We start from the raw sequence: 22,596 nt of genomic DNA, 5'->3' as shown, positions 1-22,596 counted from the left end.
AATGTAGAATTCTATTCTATACCTTTTACAATTAAGTGAATTTATCTCATCGCATCTTTTTAAAACAATGTTTACATAGATCTGCATTTTATTTTTTTTCTTCCACATGATTAAAATAAAAAAATTTATTTTTATAAAACTATTCTTCAATTTGTGTGTGTGTGTGTGTGTGTGTGTGTGTCTGTGTGTGATGTGTTTGTAAGCCAGTTCCCTGTGCATTGAAACATGGATAATAGAGAAAGATAGTGTCCTCTAGTGGTGATCCAAACTTCAAACTGACAAGAATGAAAAAGGAATGAAATTTACAAAAACAAAGGCACTTTACATCTAAAATCGCTTCAAGTAAAGGAAACAATGTACTATGCTCAATTCTGGAAATTATCAGGGCCACGTTTTCCCATTCAGTTTTCTTAAAAACCCTCTTGGAAGCAAAATTCTTATGAAGTACTGGAGAGCAACTCTGCCATGGTATTGCTTTCTCTAATGGGTGCAATCTTTGTCATGTCTGAAGAAATAGATGAAGCAATTAACTAAGTACTTAAAGCAAACAACTCTCCAAGGAACAAAACTGGAGCTCCAAGGGCCCAAACATTCTTAGATGTCACTTCAACATTTTTTCATCAAAACATATTACATATGTTTCCATTTCTCACTAGGTCATGAGTAATATAAGATGATGTTTTGCCCTCAGTTTAGAAGTGAAACACAAAAATGGGTAGTTCATTCTAAAAGATTTCATCCAGGTTCATGTTTTCAAAACAACAAATAAAAACAATTTTTCTACTTTGTCTCTATTTTGATACAGATGGAATTAATATGATATCAGTTTCAGATAATTATAAAAAATTTACTAAAAGCAGTGGAAGACAGCTAAAGAATAATAAATTTGAGTCTGGTCTTTCCCTATCAAACTAAAACACTTCTTAAATGCTGAGCTTTGCAATCAGTATAAAACATACACACATTTCTAACAAATCTGTAAATATTAAAGTTAAATATCTCACTATATTTGCTGATAGAGATGAAATGTTCATTAAAAAATTATAATCCTTTAAAACAGTGATTTTAGTTCTTAATGATGATATCCTGGAATGAAAGCAACATGATTTTTAGTGGTGTTTCTAGACAGTCTAAGGCAACAGAGTTAATGGTCTATAGGATCAGTATCATCACCACTTTTCTTGATTTAAGTATGTACTTCTAATATTAGACAATTAATCCTAAATAACTATAATGGCTTTCCACTACTACCCAATAAAATAAAGCCAAATAATTGCTAAATAGTTTATTTATAAATGATAATTTTATCCATCCAAATAGGCTGCCTTTTTGATTTAGTTAATGAAGGATGGAGGAAACAAGTTCATCTAATGGGAGGTGTGTATATACAGGAAGTCAAACTGTGAAAAAACCCTTCCAAATAGTTTTTAAACTATCCAGTGAGAAAACACCCTCATGAACACTAGATTTGATATTTTTCCTACAAATATAAATGTTCCTCATAATAATGATGCTATAAATTTTAATCATTTAAACTTTTTCTTGAATGAGATAACTGTATACTCTCCAAATATGGCAAAAATGACATAAAAGTAAAAGAACCAAAAGAGAACATTCCAAACACTCAGTCTTTGTGTGAGTGTGTGTGTGTGTGTGTGTGTGTGTGTGTGTGTGTGTGTAATTAGTCTGTAGGAGGAGACTGGTTCTATCCCTCACCTCAATTTTTTCTTTCTTTTTCTATCCCCTGCTTTGGTACTGAGAATTAAACCCAGAGGTGCTTAACCTTTGAGCACAACCCTAGCTGCTAAGTTGCTGAGGCTGGTTTTGAACTTACTCCTGCCTCAGCCTCCCAAACCACTGGGATCAATTTCTTCTTTCTATGTCAAAGAGATGAAGGTATTTCTTTTCCAAATTTCATAAAACTTTATACCAGAAACATGTTAAGCATTTTTAGTTCATACTTTAATATTTCACTGGATAGTAAACAGTACACAAAGCACTTTATTCAGCAGGGACAGCAATGCTTCTTAATAGTGCCATGTCTCTCCAACTAGACTGTGGGCTTCTAAAGTCTAGGCATCTATTATAATTCTAATACCTCTTAGAGATAAAATGAGTGCATGATCAATGGCTCCAAACTTAACTAAAAGGCATGTGAAAGAACAAACTGAAAAAGTCTGAGGAAAAATGAGTCCAATGGCTCTCTTTGATAAGATTATCATATTGCATGGGGAAACAACTTGCAACAATGTAAACAAATATGTAAATGTATAAGTATGATGTATAAATATATCTAACATAGGAAATACAATAATGTTAAGGCTATATGTCTCAAGTGGATTTTTCTTTTGGCTAAATGATCCATGTACATGGCTTCAGAATACTTTTGGACTTACCTTTGAAAATGTGTATATACAGTCACTTTACAAACCACATTTTCACTTTTCTGTGAAACTGCACATATGATATTGCATTTGGAACACAACTCAGTGAGCAAGACATTATGTGCAGGAAATATCAATATATTAATAGTAACTGTGTGTGTGTCCACTTTAATCCTATAATATAGATAATAACCTAATATGTTTGTGGTCATAAATCAGAAGTGTTAAGTGTTAAAATGATACTCTTAAGCAGTGTCTAAAATTATTGCAAAAAGTAAGTGATTACCTAAATGGTTAACCTTTAATTCAAGAAGGTTTTTCAAAATAAATGATTCACCAATTTTATTTGTATACACACTAAAGTTTGGAAGATATTTTCTAGTCTAGGCTAGAACAATGATTCACAAACTGTTATGAAACAGAACTATCTGTATGGCTAATTAAAATATGGCTATCAGGTGAAACTTTGTATTTCTACTAATATCCCAAGGGCAGCTGCTACTACTGGGCCCAAACAAGCATTTTTAGAACCATTGCACTAGACAGATGGGTGAGGTAATTCTAGTGTATATGAAGAAACTAAATTAAGGAAGGAAGGAAGAAAGAGAAAGAGAGAAAAGGAGGACAAAAGATAAAGAAAGAGAAAACCACTGAACAGGACTATGTTCCCATTAATATTTAAATATAAAAATAAAGCATTTCAATTAACTTTGGGAAAATATTTAATGATGACATTCAAAACAATATTATAATAAACAAAATTTTATAAGAAGAATATAAGTCAATAAATGTTATGATTACATTTTCTAAAAAAATGCATTCTAGAGTGAAAAATAATAAAAACATATAAATCTCAATGTGATATAAGTGTGTCAGAATGTTGGAAGAAGTTTAGGAAGTGATAATTGAAGATGGATGCAAAATTCCATTTGCAAGATGTAATTTGCTAGTGGAAGATAACAGGGAAATTACAACAGACCAAATATTTAATAATTAAAAATATTTATTGTACAATATTTAAATAATAAATATTGTAGAAAAGTAATTGACAAAATAATATTCACATTATTTAAAACAAAATAAGAGGTATTTAAATTACATTAAAATTCTTTGAATTCATAAATGGAAAACATTCTTTTACATTTTATTTTCAATTTTGCTTTTATAAGGATTTAATTACATCTACATCTCATAATTTAAACTGCAACTCTCAAAAAATGTGAAAATATTATAAAATAAAGAAAGAAAAGGAAATTATGACACTTACAGGAGGGCCTTTTGGTCCAGGAAATCCAACTGGACCCTGAGGTCCTTGAGGACCCTAAAGTAAATAGTATAGAAAGCTTAATGATATGCCTGGAAAGAGAAACCTCCATGCCTCATGGTTTATTTATTCAGATAAAATACAGAACAACATACAACTTCTTCGCAGTAGTGACAAAACTATGGTGCTATGATATGGTAAATAGTACTAATAGAAAAGCAAAATAGTTTTTTACTACTTAAAATTGTACATCACAGGAGCACTGTACATATTTAGAGTTCACATAAAAAAACTAATAGAACAATAGTAGCAATAAGTTCCACAGATTTTTTTTTTACTTTGAATGTTGGCTATAAACATTCATAAAAGGAAAATTTCAATTCAATGACATACTTCTCCAAAGGAAAAATATGTTTAAAAGTGACTCCATAAATTTTCTGGCTCTAGTGAGTCACAAATAAAAGGGAAAATAAGGGACTGAGGCTGTGGCTCAGTGGTAGAGCGCTTGTCTAGCATGTATGAGGCACTGGGTTCGATTCTCAGCACCACATATAAATAAATGAATAAAATAAAGGTCCATGCATCCAAAAAATATTTTAAAAAGGGCAAAAAAGTATCCCAAAATAATCATAAAAGATATCTTTAATATTTGTAGATAAAATGTATTTATTTTTGAGGATGTTACTATCTCATTTTACTCATGTATAAACTTCTTTGGTAGAAAGATAAAAAGAACTTTATTGTATAAGTATTCTCATTAACATTCAGTCTAAATATGCTTTTATAATATTATTCTAGGCTCGATGTTTAATTAACAATATTATTCAACTTTCTTATTTACATATCTTTAAAATGCATGAAGTAGACTCTATTATGATGATTGTGTTGGTGGCAAAAAAAATTGGTAAAATTTAATTCTGTGTATGCCAGAATGTAATAATTGTATTCATAAAAAGAAGATATGCAAGATTAAAGATAATATAAATAAAATTTAATAAGTAATAAAGATTTAATAAGATTTATCTACATTCTAAAAGTTTATTGGTGTTGAACTTTAATAGAATTTATTCTTTTAAAGTATCAGTTTAGACTTCTCAGGAGAAATTTCATTACTACTCTTAAGGCAATGCTAGTTCTGCAATAAGCATAAGCTTTTACTACTACCAGCATCTCATCCTGAAATGAAAAGGATTCATCAAATTTATATAGTTAAAAAATATACAACATGAAATTAATAAAATACTGAGAAAATATTTGTAATTTATAAGTTTTTGTACTATCTTTAAACTATGAAAATATGATTCTTAAATATACATCATAAAAAACTTAGCATTTTAAATAAAAAATTTTAAATAGTATTTTAAGGCTTTACAGTATTCTCTATTCCCCTAACTTCTTCAGACATATTTGCTTTTTAAAATTTTAATCCTTTTAAAATAAAATTTGATTTTAAATTTAAGAAACATTTTAAAAATCACTATTTCAATGAAAAGTTTAAAAAATTGAGCTTGCTTTATAAAGTTCCACAAAAAATTGTTCACATATTTTCCTTATATTAGTCAAATATAGTAGTATCCCCTTTTCTGATTTTACTTTCCACAGTGTAAGTTACTGGTGATCAATTATGATCTGAAAATATGAAAGAGAAAATACTAGAAATAAACAATTCAGTGGTTTAAAATTATGTATTATTTTACAGATAGTAAAATTTCATCTCCTTTGGTTCAGTCCACCTGGAACATAAAGAATCCCTTATTCAGGGCATTTACATTACAATATAGTATTTACAAATACTACACACCCATTAGTCATTTTGTAGCCATTTGAATTATCAATCAACTGTCATAGTATTGCAATGGCTATGTTCAATTAAATCTTATTTTACTAAATAAGGTCCTCAAAGCACAAGAATAAGGATGATGGTAATTTTATTACAGTATGTCATAATCTATTTTATTATTATTGTTAATAGCTTATTCTGCTTAATTGATAAACTTTATCATACATATGTAGAAAGTATAGGGGGGAAAACATGGTTTATATAGGGTTTGGCACTATCTGCAGTTTCAAATACCTTAGAGTCTTGAAGGTAACCATGGCAGGTACAGGTAAAGAAGTACTACTATAGTTTCTGGGTAAGGTAAAAAATGTTTAAAGAATCAGTGTAAAGATTGTGTTTGTACCCAAGTATGAAGACTGTATAATATATCTAGTGTCTAGTTAAATTTTATTATTAGACAAATAATGAATAGTTTTTCATATCCCCTAAATATTACAAGGAGCATGCATATGCCAAAATTACTCACTTTTTAAGTAGAATTCAAATGTAATTAGGTATGTTGGTTCTGTTATATTTAGTTTTGTTTTGCTAAATCTGGTAACCTCAGACCCAATTAAATCTATTTAACTATTTTTTTTAATATTTATTTTTTTAGTTGTAGTTGGACACAACACCTTTGTTTTATTTATTTATTTTTATGTGGTGCTGAAGATGGAGCACTCTATTGCTGAGCCACACCCCCAGCCTGAAAATGCATCTTTCTAGATTCATATTTAAAAAAGACAAAATTACCCTTTGCTTTGATTCTCAAAATGTATTTTTCCCACTCTCAGAGTGTTTTTACAATTACAAGTATTCATACTGTTGGATCTAACCACTATGTCCAAATTAAAATGTGAAAACATAGAAAGCATATTTATAAGCTGGGGACCTGTCTCATTTGCACGTATGAGGACCTGGGTTTGATCCCCAGCACCATGAAAAGCAAACAAAAAGCAAACAAAAAAGAAAACAAAAAGCATATTTACTTATAAAGAAACATGTTGATTGTTCAATTCTGGAATGCATAAATAAAGCACTAAAAGAGAATATAGTCTGTTCTTTAAAAACAAAGATCAGTGTGCTACAATTTGTTAAACTATTCTAATTTGTTTAGTGATTTGGTCAGTTTAATTAATCTAATGTGCTGAATAACTGTAATCATCAAATACATCAAATATGTCCATTATTAACTCAAAAGGTGCAGGAGGAATGGACTTGATTTGGGAATAATTCATCAAGAATGAGAAATGTTAGGAAAGTTTAATTTAATTAAATATGAGCCAAAATCAGAAAGTAACTAATTAAATATTTATTCTTACATCATATGTACTCACATTTTGGTCATATATAAAAACTAAGTTTTACTCACTATTTCTTTTTTGAAGTAACAAAACTACTCTTTCTCAGTTTTCCTTTTATAAAACACCTATCATAAGTTTCAAATAATAATAAATAAAAAATACTAACATGACTATATAATATCAAAAGCTATTACAGATACTAAGAAATAATTCTAATATCTTTGACTATAATACAGAGGATAGCATTAAAAAAAAATCTGGACTCATGCAAAACAGCATTTTGCCAAAAAAGTCAAACAAAGGGCATGCTTGCTCATCTGTATTTTGCTTTATTTTATATCAATTGAAAATCAATTTACTAAATAGTTTTTCTATTTACTGGAATAGATGTTTTGTCTTGAGTTAAATTTATATTGATTGTGGCTTAATGGCCACTGGTAGCTTGCATTCTACCAGCATAATTTTGCTGCCAGCTCCACAGACAAATTGAGTATTAATATGGAAAACAAGACAAGTGGATGAAAGGGCATAGGTGTTTTAAGCACATTTTAAGTAAAAAATTTACATTGGCTTGAGTTTAAGAGTAATATCTTAGGCCAATTACATTATTTCTCTCATTTCTTTAATAAAATTAGTTGCATATAACTCATAAAGCTTTCATATTGGCAGGGCGAAGTAAATTAAAGAATATGATTTTTTTTTAACTCAAAACAAAATTTTTGTGGATGAATGGATACAGATACTTTTTTCCAGAAGGGTAAACACTTGCAGAAGTACTCATTTTCATGTTATTTTAGGTGACTGAATCATACGTACTCTTTCACCTGGAGGACCAGGAGGGCCATCACCTCCCGAAGTGCCCTAGAAGCAAAAAAAAAAAAAAAAAAAGAGAGAGAGAAGAGAAAAGAAAAAATCAGTTTTAATTCCTTGTTATGGAAGCCTCCAGAAAAGGAATTTGCAACAAAGATCATTTGAAACAAGTGCCAACAATACCTTTGGGCCCGGTTTCCCAGTGGGACCTCTTGCACCTCTGGAACCTCGAGGACCCTGCATATGAGAGCAAAACATGAAACTGATCTAATTCCAAGCAAATCCAAAGGCACAGAAACATTATATTGAAAAATTGAATCACAAATGAAAATTACTGTTTTAAATAAAAGCACTCACCGTTGGACCACGCTGACTCCTCGGGCCTGGTTTGCCAGCAACTCCCTGCCAAAAACAGTTCAAACCGTTTCCATGTGCTGTATACCACAGTAAATTATGAAGTCTGGCGTTGAAATATGGTTTCTCATGCAAGGACACTGACATTAGCTAGTTCAGATAAAACAATTAAATATCATACCCGTGCACCTTTCTCCCCATTGGCACCTGGAAACCCAGGAAATCCAGTGGAACCCTAAAATAATAAAAAATAATAAACAGTGAATATGATAACTTAAACTAGCAGGTCAAAAGATGTGATTATTTTGGAAAACAGAAATTCTGACACAGCTGGTAATACTTAAATAAAAATATAATTAAAATCATATATAAGTTTAAAGGGACCACATGAGCTCCACTTATGTATTTGAAATTGAACTTACAATGACATCTGAAATCCTGGAAGCATTGAAAGCATGAATTAATAAAACATGTTTTAGTATTTAACTTCAAAAGTCAAATAATTAATAAAAAATTATAATTCCTATTATAAAAAAGCAGTCCAATTTTGTGTAAAATGTAATTTTAACTTCATAGTCTACATTCTTGCTTTGACTCTAAAGAAAAATCCTATTTTCATAAGCATGACTAGTCAAACATTAAAACAGAGGCTTTATGAAGATGTTTTTCCTGAATTAACATTATTGTATCCATATGTATATCATTTCAGCTGAATATCTGTGTACTTTTAGAACTTTATAAGTCATACAGGCTGGCCACCTTTCCTCCATGTTTTCTACTTGACCCTTGAATGTGACTACCAAACAAAGCAAGGTACTGAACAATCAAATACTATGTTTAATATTCCAAAGATAAAAATTCAAGGTTTCTGTCTGCCACACACCAGTTAAGTAAGTTGCATACATTACTTATCCTGTTTGAGTGTGATTTTTTTTTTTTTTTTTTTTTTTGCAAAATGAGGCCAGTAACACATATTTTACAGGTATTTTGAAAGTGAAGGGAGATTGGAATAAAGGAATGCTGAGTTACAATAATAATTAATGATAACAACATATAATACAATGATCATTTTAAATGCAATAAATACACTGAAACATTATTTCATTTAGGCCACACATGACCACATTTTACAGATAAAATATAATATAATCTCCAATATTAAAATTCCTCCTTTTGACCTTGTGTATAATCTCAGATTTTTCATCTTGTCAGATATTTCTTTAATCAAGACTGAGACCAGTCTCCTCATAATTGAATAAGGAAATACAGATCAAGGTTCAAATCATTTTATTTACTATAAGTCCCTGGAGATGGCTGGAGGTTTTCTAAATATTTGCCTTTCCTGTTTAGACCACTGTATAATTAGGTTCAATAATGTGTAAAGTCTCTAGCAGATAGGAAATATAACTAAATCTCCTTTGACTTAAACAAATTTTGTGGGTTTTGGAATCAACTGACTTGTACTGACCTACACTAAAACAATTATTCTCCAACTGGTAAGTGGTCCCTCTGTCTGAGAATAATCTAATTATTGCTGAAAATATGAATTGGCAAGTCACACTCCATATCTACAGAAATTAAAACACACAGTCTGATAGAAGGTCCAAGAATCTGCTCATTCAACAACCTCTTCAGGCGGTATGTACTTTAATGTTTGAGAATTCTTGGAAGCTGTTTCTTAAACATGTACAGTAAGAACAGGCAAGTATGAAATATTACCTATATGCAGAAAGAAGATAACTATTTAGCTTTATTCCAAATTTGAAAGTGATGAATATTACATTCTTAGTAGGGTGAATTCTACTAATTTCTTCCACAAGTGCTATTAAAGTAAATCAGGAAAATTGTATGTAAAGACCTAAGGCAGTTGATGGTTAAAATAATAACCCACCACTTATCAACATATTCTGATTCATGACTTTAGAGTCAACTTCTGTTCAACCTAAAGACAATTGTTAGACATGAAATTTCCACATACTAGCGGAACAGTCTCAACTAATTATATTTTGTGAAGGGCTTTTGAAGCTTCTTTCCTTTCTCTACAGAGAATCAGATAAAGGTGCATCTAATAGAGTTTTTTTTTTAATTGGTTGTTCAAAACATTACAAAGCTCATGATAAATCATCTTTCATACATTTGACTCAATTGGATTATGAACTCCCATTTTTACCCCAAATACATATTGCAGAATCACATCGGTTACATCTAATAGAGTTTTACGGTATGGCTATTTCAGGAATTTGACAAGAAAATATAAAAATTTATTTTCATTAAATTTTACCTGGGAACAAATATTTAGTTCTGTCTTGACTTGACCAGATAACTAATCATATTAATAAATACTAATTTAAGCAAATTGTTCCCATAGATCAATTTATTTTCAAATGCATTTATTTTTTACATGGTTTCTGCTCTAGGAAGTCAGTGGGAAATAAACACAAAGAGTCCGATCCACAAGTTAAGCAGTTTATAATATATGAGGATAGTATCTTTATTTTCCTGTATAAGGACTTATCAACAAAATACAGACTCTGTAAAAAGGCATCACCTGCTTTTAGATAGAAGAAACAAAAAAACAAAAGAGACGACAATGTCAAAGACTAATGGTAAAATTATATCAGTTAATAAAAGTGAAACTTTCAAAATTATTTAAAATGCCATTTGAATTGTTAAAGTATACTATCCAGAAAGAGATTTTACAGTTTGAAATAGCTATCATCTTAAAATACGATGGTGTGACTTTTGAATTCCCATTATGGTTTATATTGCTACAAAGACACTGTATAAATTAAAGTGTCTAATTATAGTCCTTAAATTGCTTCAAAGAGATGAGCAATCAAATTTCACTCTTAATATAATAAAGACTTAATTCCATTCAAAATTTATTGGCTTCCACATAGAAAAAAAAGTGAGGCTATCTTTGATCTTTAATGCACCCATAACTTTTGTTTTAGAAATGAGAAACCCAAAAGTTCTTTGATCATAGAAAAAAAATTTAGTTATGCAGAAAAGAAATATAAAAAATAAAGGCCAATATTTCAGACATTTAAGTTATCGAATTAGAAATACGTTTGATTCCTCTAGGAAGAAATATTTCTATTTAGTCATTCTGTTGCATTTTTCTAATAAAAAGAATTCAAAGAATACTAAGCAAAGAAATGACTTAGAAGAAACAAAAGTAATCAGAATTTCAGATAAACTCATAAAATTGTGTTCATTCAAGTAATGTTATGGCAGTTTTCTAAGTATTCAAGTCAAAACAAAACAACACCACAATTGTAATTCAGCCTAGTAAATAGATCAAGAATTCATGAAGCGTAAGGCCGTTTATTCTGCAGTGAATAGTTTCTTACAATATTTGTGAAAAAATGTTGACATTTGAAAGAAAGGTAACTGTCAGAGCAATATATTAGAGATAATATTTAAAAGGTCAAAATAATTATTCAAAATAACTATTCAAAATTTCAGTGTATTAGAAAACATTTAAATGATACTTGTATTATTTTTAAATCATAAATTTTATGAATCTTATTTTAGAAAATATTATATGTGTTTCTTATTAAAAATTATAAGAAAAATCAAGACAAGCCTAAAATAGTGTCATCACTAGACAATGAGTTATACAATTGCATGTAGTCTACCTTTCACTGGGGGAGGGACATTTCTGTCTCACCCTAGTTATCTGTGAAATGATTAATAAATATATGTTAATTGTATAATAGAATATTATACAATCAGGATTCTCCTTTTCTACTTTATGCATTATGTGTGAATGGGTCAAAATGTGCTATATATAGGGAAATAGATTAATATAGAGACTTTCATCTACATATACAGTATATAATGAACCCTCCAATATTAATAATCAACATTTACAAACTATCTTAATGTACCTAGTCAATGAATCAACTACAGTCTTCACTAAATTGTATGGTTAGCTGGGGAAAAATGAGTTCTGGAGATTAAAACACAATTTTAAAACCATCTTTTTTCATAAAATATTTATATTTCAAATACTCAAAAATGGGATTCAGGGGCTGGGGTTATGGCTCAGCAGTAGAGTGCTCACCTAGCACATGCAAGGCGGTGGGTTTAATCCTCGGTACCACATAAAAATAAATAAATAAGATAAAAGTATTGTGTCCAACCACGATTAAAAAAAATTTTAAATGGGATTCATGTGATATAATGGGGTTAATAGTGACCCTTCCCAAAAAATAGATACATCCAAGTCCAAAGCTCTGAAACCTGTGAATTCTGCTTTATTTTGAAGAAGGAGGAGGAGAAAAAGGAGGAGGAGGAGGAGAAAAATAAAAATGTCTGGTCTTCCTCAAATGAAATTAAGAATCTTGAAAGGAGATTGTCCTGAATTATCCAGGTGGTTCCTAATTTCAGTGGAATTAATAAGAAATTTTAATGAGAATAGAGCAGTTATTAGCAATGACATATTCTCAGAGGAAAGCTAGATATACTGCCAAGACAATGAATTCTAGTTTGGACTTGAGAAAAAATTTAGTTTTAAGACGAGCATTAACAAAGACAAATGATACATGAATCAGTAACAAAGAAGGTTCTTAGGAAAATATAAAAAGTTTAGAAAATAATTATCTGCAGCACATTTTTTAAGTTATGTGAGCTTCTTTAGGAAGTTCATAAAACCAACTTTTAAGAAAACTTTTTTTTGTACGTAATCAATACAACCACAGCAAATAAAATTTCTATATTGATGTGGAACTATATTTTACAGAGTTGTTTTACTTGATCATCATGAAAATACTGAGAGGAAAGAAAGGCAAAGCAAAGAGATCATGTTTTCATCTCTACATTATTCTAGGCAGTAAGAAAGTGTTCACCAAATGTTCAGTTAATTAATGATCAATAAAGGAGGGTAGAAGAAGGGGAGAGAATTCAATAAAGTTCTGTGAATGATAAAATGAGAAATGAGGTTTATGTTTTAAAATGTGGACTTTCTACTCTGTCTCTTCTCCCTATTGTTGAAAACTAATAATAGTCTATAATTAAAATTCATAATGGATTGCAAATTAGAATTTAAACTAATTAATATATTTAATATAAGAAAGCCAGAGATATTTACATAAATTCTTTTATGGACATGATATTTATACTTATCTAAATGATATATTTGAATTGAAATTCCTTATAAGTGGTAAAATATCATGTAAAGTAAAATAAGAGATACAGTCACTAAATGCATTTCTTTCTAGGTCAAAATCCATTCTATATTACATGAGCCTCCAATTCTGACAGTAGTTCTATTATGGAAATAATTATGTCATTATAGGATGACCTCAGTGTAAAAAACAGTGTGGGTTTAAAAAGTAATTGTCATGTATAACTATAATTCTCTAATAAAAGCATTTTAAAATCCCTAGGTGATTTGTCTGTAAGTGAGGCAGATCCAAAATCACCCTATACCACAATCCCCATACCAGAATCACTCTGGAAACTGGATAATAAGAATATTATTGAGCCCTACCATAAGTCTAATAATCCAGAATCTCTGCAGGGGGATGAAAGATATTAACAAATGATCCAGGGGTCTTTGTATCCACTGCATTTGAGACACTGATTTTGAAACACCTGCTTTACCTGCCTCAAATGAGGATTTTAACATATTTACTGTTCTAGGTCAGCCATTTATAGGACAAAAATCAGTGAGGCTAGAGTGAATTTTACATTGTCTCTTGGACACATGTACTTATATGCTACCACAGAAGTCACTTTAACTTTACCAAACCAGTGTTATCAACCTGACCAATGTATTTTAAACAAACAAAAATGCACCCTAACACTGTCAAATAGGAATTTCTCAACATTTAATAATCTATTTTTTGGAGAGACTAATTTTAGAAGATCCAGCTTCTGTATTTTTATAATATCTAAAACATATTTTTAATATATAGGACATTTTAAAATAGTGTGTGTTTCACTGAATTATTTATTAAGACTAGATCAGAGAAAAAGTAAACATCAATATTGTTGACATAAAACCAAAGCAAGTCACATTTATGTATACTATAATATAGATATTAAAAAGCAACTTAGAAAATAGTATATATTTTTTTGAATTGTGTAAAAATAAATGATGGATTTTCAGGAAATGCTATTATTGCTACATGGTATAATTGTGAGTGCATACAACTTTAAGAATTATATTTGGATTTATTGAATTTTCCACAAAGCATGCTTTTGAAATAAAATAGTAAGTGCTGTATTTAAAAGTTCAATTGTATACCTTAATAACAAAAGTCCAATTGATGAATTTTGTATTCTTATATGCTTAATCAATATTTATTGAGAACATATTGAGTTGCAATATTTAAGCTTGGTTCTTAGATGGGGTAGTGAGTAAGACAGCCATAACTGCATGGCTTACTGTCTACAAGGAGGAGATGGGCAATTAAGATTTAGTCTGTTAGGTGACATAAGGGAAGATACCCAGGAAGGAATGAAACAAAAACTCTGAGCCCAGAGAGAAGCAATTAGGGGATGCTTCTGGAAAGCAGAGTCACCTTAACTGAAAACTAAATGTTAGTAGCTGATAGCCAAATAAAATGATGATAGCCAACTGGAAGGAAGGAATCAACCTAGTGCTTTAGGAACCTATAAGCAGTTTAACATGGCTAGTACTTACAGAAAATGTGTGTGTGTCTATGTGGGTGTGAGAGTGACTGTTGCGTGTACAGAAGGATATTAGGTTAGATGTGAGGATGGTAACGTAATCAATCAGTGACTGAATAACGAAGGACCTTGCAAATCACGCTCATATATTTGGATTATGTTCTAAGTACAGTAGAAATAGGATTTAATTATTTAAAATGATGTGATCTGATTTTTGTTTTGAAAGTTAAGTACAACTCTGATATAAAATTATGCTGAAGGAAACTAGACAGGAGGGTTAATGAGACTAATTAGGAAATGGTTACAGTATCCAGGTGAGTGGCAATGGTGATTGACACTAAGGTAGTACTGACAAAAATGAAGAAAGAGTACGGTAAGACTTGTTAATAATTGGATTTGGGGATAAACAAAACCAAACATTACATATTTACTTTTGGCTTTGTGAATTGAATAGACGCTAATGTTATTTTCAGAGGTAGAGAACATAGAAGAAAGAGTCATTTTGTGGTTGGAAGAATGAGGAAAAGGTGAAAAGTTCAGCTTGGAACATTTTAAGCTTGAGGTGCCTATAAGATATCCAAATGGAAAAGTCCAGAGGGCATTTGGACCAATTTGCTGCTTTGGGTAAAAGCATTGATGTGGGAGGCAATACATCACAAGCTGATAGAAGCCATGTATACTGATTTAATCTTCTCTAAAGTACATAGAGTGAAAGAAAGCCTAAGACTTAACTGTGATGCCTAATGCACACTAGAAGAGCCTTTAAAGGAAACAGGGACAGCAACCCATAAGGAAGAAATAAGTGAGACAAGCCTGCTGATGTAAAATGAACTCATGGAGAATTGATATGGCTCAATTGTTGAAGAGTCCTACATGGTGAATAAAAACAGAAAAATACCAGTTTTGCAGAAACTGTCATTGCTTGTGTTAATGAAAGAAATTTTTAGTCATATGATAAGAACAGAAGCTGATTTTCTCAAGTCTGGTACAAGGCCATTAGCAACAGGAATTGCCATAGAGCTGAAGCTCTGGGTTTGCCAAAGTGAAAGAAATCTAAAAATCAAGTCAGCTGTAAGGCAAAGGCTTTTTCAATGCAGCTGTTCATTCTTTAAGGAAGGATCTCTCCCAGTGTTATGTTCATTAAGGAGGCTCCACAACAAAAGGAATCTCTCTGAACCTTAACCATGACAGCTTTCAAAGAAAGATTTTTCAGTTTGCTTGCTTTCTGTTTCATTCAAGACCCACAATCATAGGTCTCAGTAGATTCCAGGATAAACCATACATTGTACTGAAATTCAACCCTTCCTAAAATAATGTCAAGTGCAACCGCCCATGGGGAGTGTCTTTTGCACTTGGCATGCCTTCTAACCTTCCCTAATGGCAAACCTGAATTGGCCCCAACCTGGGATTCAGGGTATTTCAATGCAATGATTCTTCTAAGGGAGAAAGACCATGGTTCCACTATTCTTACAATGGCAAGTCTCTCTAGCTTTCAGGTAAAGATTTGGCTGCAAATACTCTTGAGAGAGAAGCACTGACTAAGAGCACTGACCATGTAAAATCTGAGATCTTGGAATGTCCAAGTATCCCGACGTACTCTTTTCAGGAAAATTAAAATGCAGGTGTCCACATTTTTCTGTGCTTTCACTATTGCACTTTGCAGACATTGCAGTTTATACTAATTGACCTTTCATGGTAACCCTGCATTGAACAAGTCTATCAACATCATTTTTCTAACAGACTGCACTCATTTTGTGTGTATGGGTCACACTTGGGTTATTCTCACACTATTTCAGACTTTATTATTATATCTGTTAGAGTGATCCATGATCAATGATCTTTGATGTTACTATTGTAACTGGTGGTGGTGTGCCACCAACCTCTTTCATATAAAATGACAAACAAAATTGATGAAAATGTGTGGGTTTTGACTACTCTAACTACAGTCATTTTCCTGTCTTCGTCCCTCTCCTTGGATCTCCCTATTCCTGAAGACACAACAATTTTGGAGTTAGGTCAATTCATAACTTTGCAGTAGCTTCTAATTGTTCAAGTGAAAGAGTCACATCTCTCACTTCAAAAAATTTTTTTTCATTTGTTCTTATTAGTTATACAGGACAATATGATGTATTTTGACATATTATACATATATGGAGTATAACTTCTCATTCTTCTGGTTGTACATGATGTAGAATTACATTGGTCATGTAATCATATATGATACAGGATAGTAATGTCTGATTAATTCGACTATCTTTCCTATTACCATTTCCCCTCCCTTCCCTTCATTCCCCTTTGTCTAATCCAAAGTACTTCTATTCTCTACCCCTGCCCATTGTGAGTTAGCATCCACATATCAGAGAAGACATTTGGCCTTTGTTTTTGGGGGAAATTGGCTTATTTCACTTAGCATTATATTCTCCAGTTCCAATCATATACTGGCAAATGCCATAAATTCATTCTTCTTTTCGGTTGAGTAATATTCCACTGTATATATAAACCACATTTTCTTTATCCATTCTTCTGTTGAAGGGTACCTATGTTGGTTCCATAGCTTACCTATTGTGAATCAAGCTGTTATAAACATTGATGTGGCTGTGTCACTATAGTATGCTGAATTTGAGTCCTTTGGGTACAAACAGAGGAGTGAGATAACTGGTATTCTGAGGAACCTCCATACTGCTTTCCATAGTAGTTGCAGCAATTTGCAGTACCATCACAATGCATGAGTGAACCTTTTCCCCCACATCCTTACCAACATTTATTGCGACTTGCATTTTTGATAATTGCCATTTTGATACCTCTCATTTTTGGTCAAAAGTGAGAAATCAAAAGCTTAGCAAAGAAGACATTTTGAAAGCCGACATAGGGTAAAAAGAGATGCCATAATCTTCCCTTTTTCTGTGCATAGAGTTATTTGAATATATCAAATGTTCAAGTCTATATTACTTTTTGTACTAGAAAAACCACGTTATTCTACACTAACTTGTCCAGGTAATAGCAAAAAGTAATTTTTAAAGGCATATTTAGTATGATTGGATGCATTCATAGCACAGCTACAAATCTTTCAAAGTTGTTATAAACCACACAAAACTACTTCCTTGTGACAGTTTGTTGAACATTTAAATGGAAATTGAAAAACCTAAGCTATCAATTTCATTTCAGCTAGCAATTCTACTGAGCTTAAAAATCTAAAATTCCATAGTGCTGTGAAAATACCAACTATCAAAAATATATACAATTAAATTACAATCTTTAAAAAATCTACATTGTTTTCAAACATCTACCTGGCAAAACATACATTTCTTTTGTAAAATCATTTAATGTTCTACAATGCGCCATGTAATCTGGATAATTTTCAAATCACTCTTATGTTCCTCCTGAGTTTAAGATGTAGATATCTAAACATAAAATTGCTCATTTCTCCTCCAGGTCTGATTCTCAGACAGGAGGTTTCCAGTCTGACACTACTCCACTGAAATTGTCATGGTCACTGAGAGAAGGTAACTAATTGTCTTATTCGAACTTTCTCATACCCACTCCTGTTCTTTTCCCTTACTTTAGCTCTTTTGGTTTCTGTTAAATCCTGTCTGATAAATCCTGACTTTAACCTTTGTAGCCTTTTTTTTTTTGCCCTTAACAGCTCATTTTTATGTGCTTTCCTTTTCTCTTTTTGTATTCATTTTTCTCCCTCTTCTCTCCTTTCAATTCAAAAATAAAGCTCTAATTAAGGACTCAATTACTACTTCTATAAACTCCTCTTGTGTAAATGTCATCTTCTTTCTTGATATTCTGCTTCTAGAAATGAAGCATAATGTTTTCCCTTTTTTTTTAGGAAGGCACTTGTTTTCTACCTTTAATCGTTGGCAACCTCTGAGAAGCTGCATAAGAAAGTTAATAGGCTTGGGTTTTCGACCCAGGCCGAATGGCATTCCAATCCTGACGTCATCAGTCATTACTTTCCTCACCTTCTGGTAAACTTAGTCTGTCTTCATCTCACTGTCGCATTTGTAAATATCTGTTACTGATGTTTGATGCGAAGATCAAGAAGACTAAAAATAGGACACAGTGCTTAACATTAAGGTAGATATGTAAAAATGGCAGATATTATTATCTCTGATATCAACCTTCTATCATTCTCAAAAACTGTTGATTAACTGTCATTAGTCTTCTCCTTATTGTTTCCACTAGAGTATGCACTCTCTAAGAGTATGAAATCTGAAGTTTCTGCAGACTAATGCAATACTTGCTCATTAAATAGGTGTGCCTTTAAAGTTTACATTTTTTCCTGATGATTTTCTCTCTCTCCCTCCCTTCCTGCTTCCTAGTACCATGGTCCTGAGCTGCTTTTTTCCACCACACTCTTCTACCATGGTGTTCTGCCTCACCTCAAGCCCCAAGGAATAGAATCAGCTGTCTGGGAGACCTCAGAAAACCATGTGCCCCCCAAACACACTTTTATTCTTTAAAAATGTTCTTCTTAGGTCTTTTGGTCACAAAAGTAAAAAAGCTGACTAAAATAAACTGTTTCTTTGGTGTTTAGCTCTGAGTTTCTTACATATTTTGGATGCCAATTCCTTTACAGTGTACAATTTACAAATATTTTCTCCGATTCTGCAGGTTTTCTCTAAATCTTGTTGATTATTTCCTTTCCTATACAAAGGCTTCTTAGCTCAGAGTTATCTCATTTGTCTATTTCCACTTTTGTTGCAAATGGTTTGGGGTCCTATCTAAAAAAAAATGATTGTTACTCCAAGTCTTTCCCCTATTTTCTAATAATAAATTTTATGGTTTTAGGCTTAAAATTTAGGTCTTTAATCCATTTGATTATTTTCAATGTATTTGCATTTGCGTATTCAATTTTGCCAGTAAGATTTAGTGAAGAAACAGCCTTTTCTCTATTGTGTGTTTTTCATACCTTTGTCAAAAATCAGTTGACTGGATGTGCAATATGTTCTGATGTCAGGTATTTTGAGGCTTCCAGTCTTTGTCTTTTTGCTCAGAATCACCTTGATTTTTCTGCATCTTTTGTTTTATAGGAAATTTATATATTTTTTGTTTTGTTTGTTTTCTGCAAAGAAAATCATTGGTGTTTGATAAGTATTGCATTGAATCATCATTTTGGGTAGTATGGGTATTTTTAGCAATATTGACTCTTTCAATCCATGAACAAGGGATATATTTTCATTTCTTTTTTTAATCCTCTATGAGTCCTTTCATCAGTATTTTACAGTTTTCATTGTAGAGATTGCTCACTTCCTCAGTTAAATTTATCCCTAAATATTCTTTCATACTTATTTTAAATGGGATTGCTTTCTTAGTTTCTTTTAAAGCAAGTTCATTGTTTCCATATAGAAATTAAACATTTGACTATATTCCAGAATGTCAGAGAATGAGCTGGTCTCTTTAGCATCATTTCTCCTGGCTTATGTCAGCCACACTGTGAGAGAATAATGAATTAAAAACATATATGCATGTTATATAATACACCTTATAATTTTAATTTTGATTCGAGAATAACTAGAATTACATTTTTATTGTTAAAACTGTCTCATGATAGAGGAAAAAATAAACGCCAATTGAAGAAATTATTTCTATCACTGTAGACATTTGATAGAATAAAATCTTTCAGGAAAGTTTTGGCATTGCCTTTAATAATAGTTATATAAATGACATTAATGAATTTTAAAAAGACTCAGTTATTAAATGGACAATTATTTTATATTCTTAGCCATGCTTGTATTTAAATTTTCCTATAGCATAATACTTTAACTGGATTATGAAATTAACAAATCTTCTCCCTTCATTTTCATCAGTTTAGATGTCAATGTACAATTTCATTCTAATTATAATTTCATTGTGGTAAACTTAAGTTACTGTTAAACTATAATCTGAAGATTCAGAAATTTTATATTTACTAATAATTACAAATACTTTTATGCTCAGCATGTTATTTGTACAAATTAGTTTTCAGGCAATAAACTAAATCTCCTCCCATATTCAGTTAAATGATGGTTTAAAGCTAATTACTAAGTTTTAATTTAATTTGGGGCTATCTTTCATATATTAGAGCATAAGTTAAGGCATCATTTATGATGCATGTTGAAAAATGCTCAGAAAAAATAGTCATATATTCCTCGTTTTTGCTATAAGATACTATATAATTTGAGTTAAGCCCTTAACTATATAAAAATGAGAATTCTGTGTGCAAAAATAAAACATGAGAAATAACAATTTAATTTAAATAATGAAGAACAGTGTCAATATGTATATGCTAGATTTTATCATATGCTAAATAGCTTTTCACATTTTAAAAGTATGCGTCAGCAATTACCATACTGTGATTTATGACCTTTACATTAAAATTGTTTCTGTACTGTTAGAAATACTGAAGTGTTGCTGGTGAGACTGCAAATTGGTGCAACCACTATAGAAAGCAGTATGGAGATTCTTCAGAAAACCTGGAATTGAACCACTATTTGACTTGGCTATCCCACATCTCAGTTTATACCCAAAGGACTTAAAATCAGTCAATAATGCAGCCATATCAATGTTTATAGCAGCTCAATTCACAATAACTATAGAACCCCTCGACTTAGAGTTCATTAGTATTTTACCATCTCTATTCTCATAGAATGAAGAAAGGTATTGATACATCTTTAAAGTCCTAGCCATGACATGGGCATAGAAACAGGAAATGTGATTTTTTTTAATACTCCGAGATCAAACAATGATGAGATATTCAATAAATAAGAGGGTTGAAGATAGATACCAAAGGGCCTCAAAGGTGGAAGAATGGGCCAAAATTTACCATCAGAAATTCAGGGAGCAGAGCAGTACAAAGTCTGCCCTCAGGAAGAACCCAAGGGGATTGCTCTGGGGACCAATCAGGGACCCTTCTCTCATCTGGGAGAGTCGCTACCAAGGGCAGGGATCTGGGAGGAGTGGGTCTCAGGCATGCAGGGTGGATTTAGGGAGGAGAATTCTTCAGGAGCCACTGCAGGCTCCAGGGACACAGCAGGGAGCTGAGCGGATGTTGGGGATCTTCAGTGAAGGTCAATTGCTAACTTCGTAAGGCTAACAGTTAGCTCCCTAGTTAATGAATTCCTCAGCACATCCTTCTTGAACAACTGCTCCATGCCAGGCACTGAACAGGAATCCACGGATCTCCCAGGGTCACAGGTGAGTAAAAGAGGGGCACCTAGAGTCTTGCTGGGAGGCTCCCTGGTAGACAGCCGGTGCCAACTGATGCTACATGTAAAGGGAAACACCAACTTATTATGCATGCATTTCTTTTTAGATAAGTGTGATGTGGGCCAATGCTGGCTTTGCCCACGGTCTGGAGGACAGGGAGTCAGTCTGGGGAGCCATGCTGAGGAATTAGCAAACTTCAGCACATGCAGGTGGGGCGCTGTGTGGCTGGAGCAGGGAGGAGGCTAAGCCTCCAGAACAGAGGCCACCATGGCAAGGCAGCTCCACCATTGTCAGGGACTCTGAGGAGCAGCTCTCAGGCCAGCAAATGGAAGTTTCTGGAAGGCAATCTTGGTCTATTGTAAGGAAGAACGTTTGCTTTTTAAAAATCCTTCTCTTAAAATCATACTTTTCCCCAAGGGATCTCAACTTCCTCTGCTCAGCTGGTGACACTGGCATTGGAGCCAGTCCATTGATGGGTGGGTGGCAGATGAGGAGTCTCTAGCTTCTCATCCCCTCAGGCTCCACAGCTCTAAGAGGAAGCTCTGAAGAAGGTTTGTTTGGGTATGGATAACTTTTGGTCAAGGCGTCTTTTTGGCTGGGCATTTGAAAGCTTGTTCACCTCTGTGGAGTGAAAGGGACCATCCCCTGTCAAATGAGTCTGTGGCATCAGCCCTCAATGTTCATATAACATTTGGGTAAAACCAAATTACGTTCTTGTGTGCCTCTGCATATGCTGATTTAATCCTTTAAGATGCCCTGGGGGCAGGGATGGGGGACACCACACTTGAGGTAGCATGGCCCTGGTCAGGCCATGGGTCAGGTTCC

General features: G+C 32.3%; 1 protein-coding gene across 1 annotated transcript in view; it reads right to left on the bottom strand.

The window, feature by feature from the left end:
* LOC143410798 (uncharacterized) overlaps nt 1–18,533 on the bottom strand; it is a 97,050-nt gene extending 78,517 nt beyond the window's left edge. The window contains exons 1-6 of the mRNA XM_076871513.1: nt 18,432–18,533; nt 8,117–8,170; nt 7,939–7,983; nt 7,765–7,818; nt 7,588–7,632; nt 3,652–3,705 (exon numbers count right to left, since the gene is read on the bottom strand). Of these exons, the coding sequence (XP_076727628.1) occupies nt 3,652–3,705; nt 7,588–7,632; nt 7,765–7,818; nt 7,939–7,983; nt 8,117–8,170; nt 18,432–18,533 (354 nt within the window). The remainder of the gene's footprint in view (nt 1–3,651; nt 3,706–7,587; nt 7,633–7,764; nt 7,819–7,938; nt 7,984–8,116; nt 8,171–18,431) is intronic.
* Nucleotides 18,534–22,596: the final 4,063 nt, after the last annotated feature.

This window comes from Callospermophilus lateralis, chromosome 11 (genome assembly GCF_048772815.1).
Source record: "Callospermophilus lateralis isolate mCalLat2 chromosome 11, mCalLat2.hap1, whole genome shotgun sequence".
Taxonomy (NCBI): Eukaryota; Metazoa; Chordata; class Mammalia; order Rodentia; family Sciuridae; genus Callospermophilus; species Callospermophilus lateralis.
The sequence above is the reverse complement of the archived record's forward strand: the minus strand, read 5'-3'. Positions and strand labels throughout refer to the sequence as shown.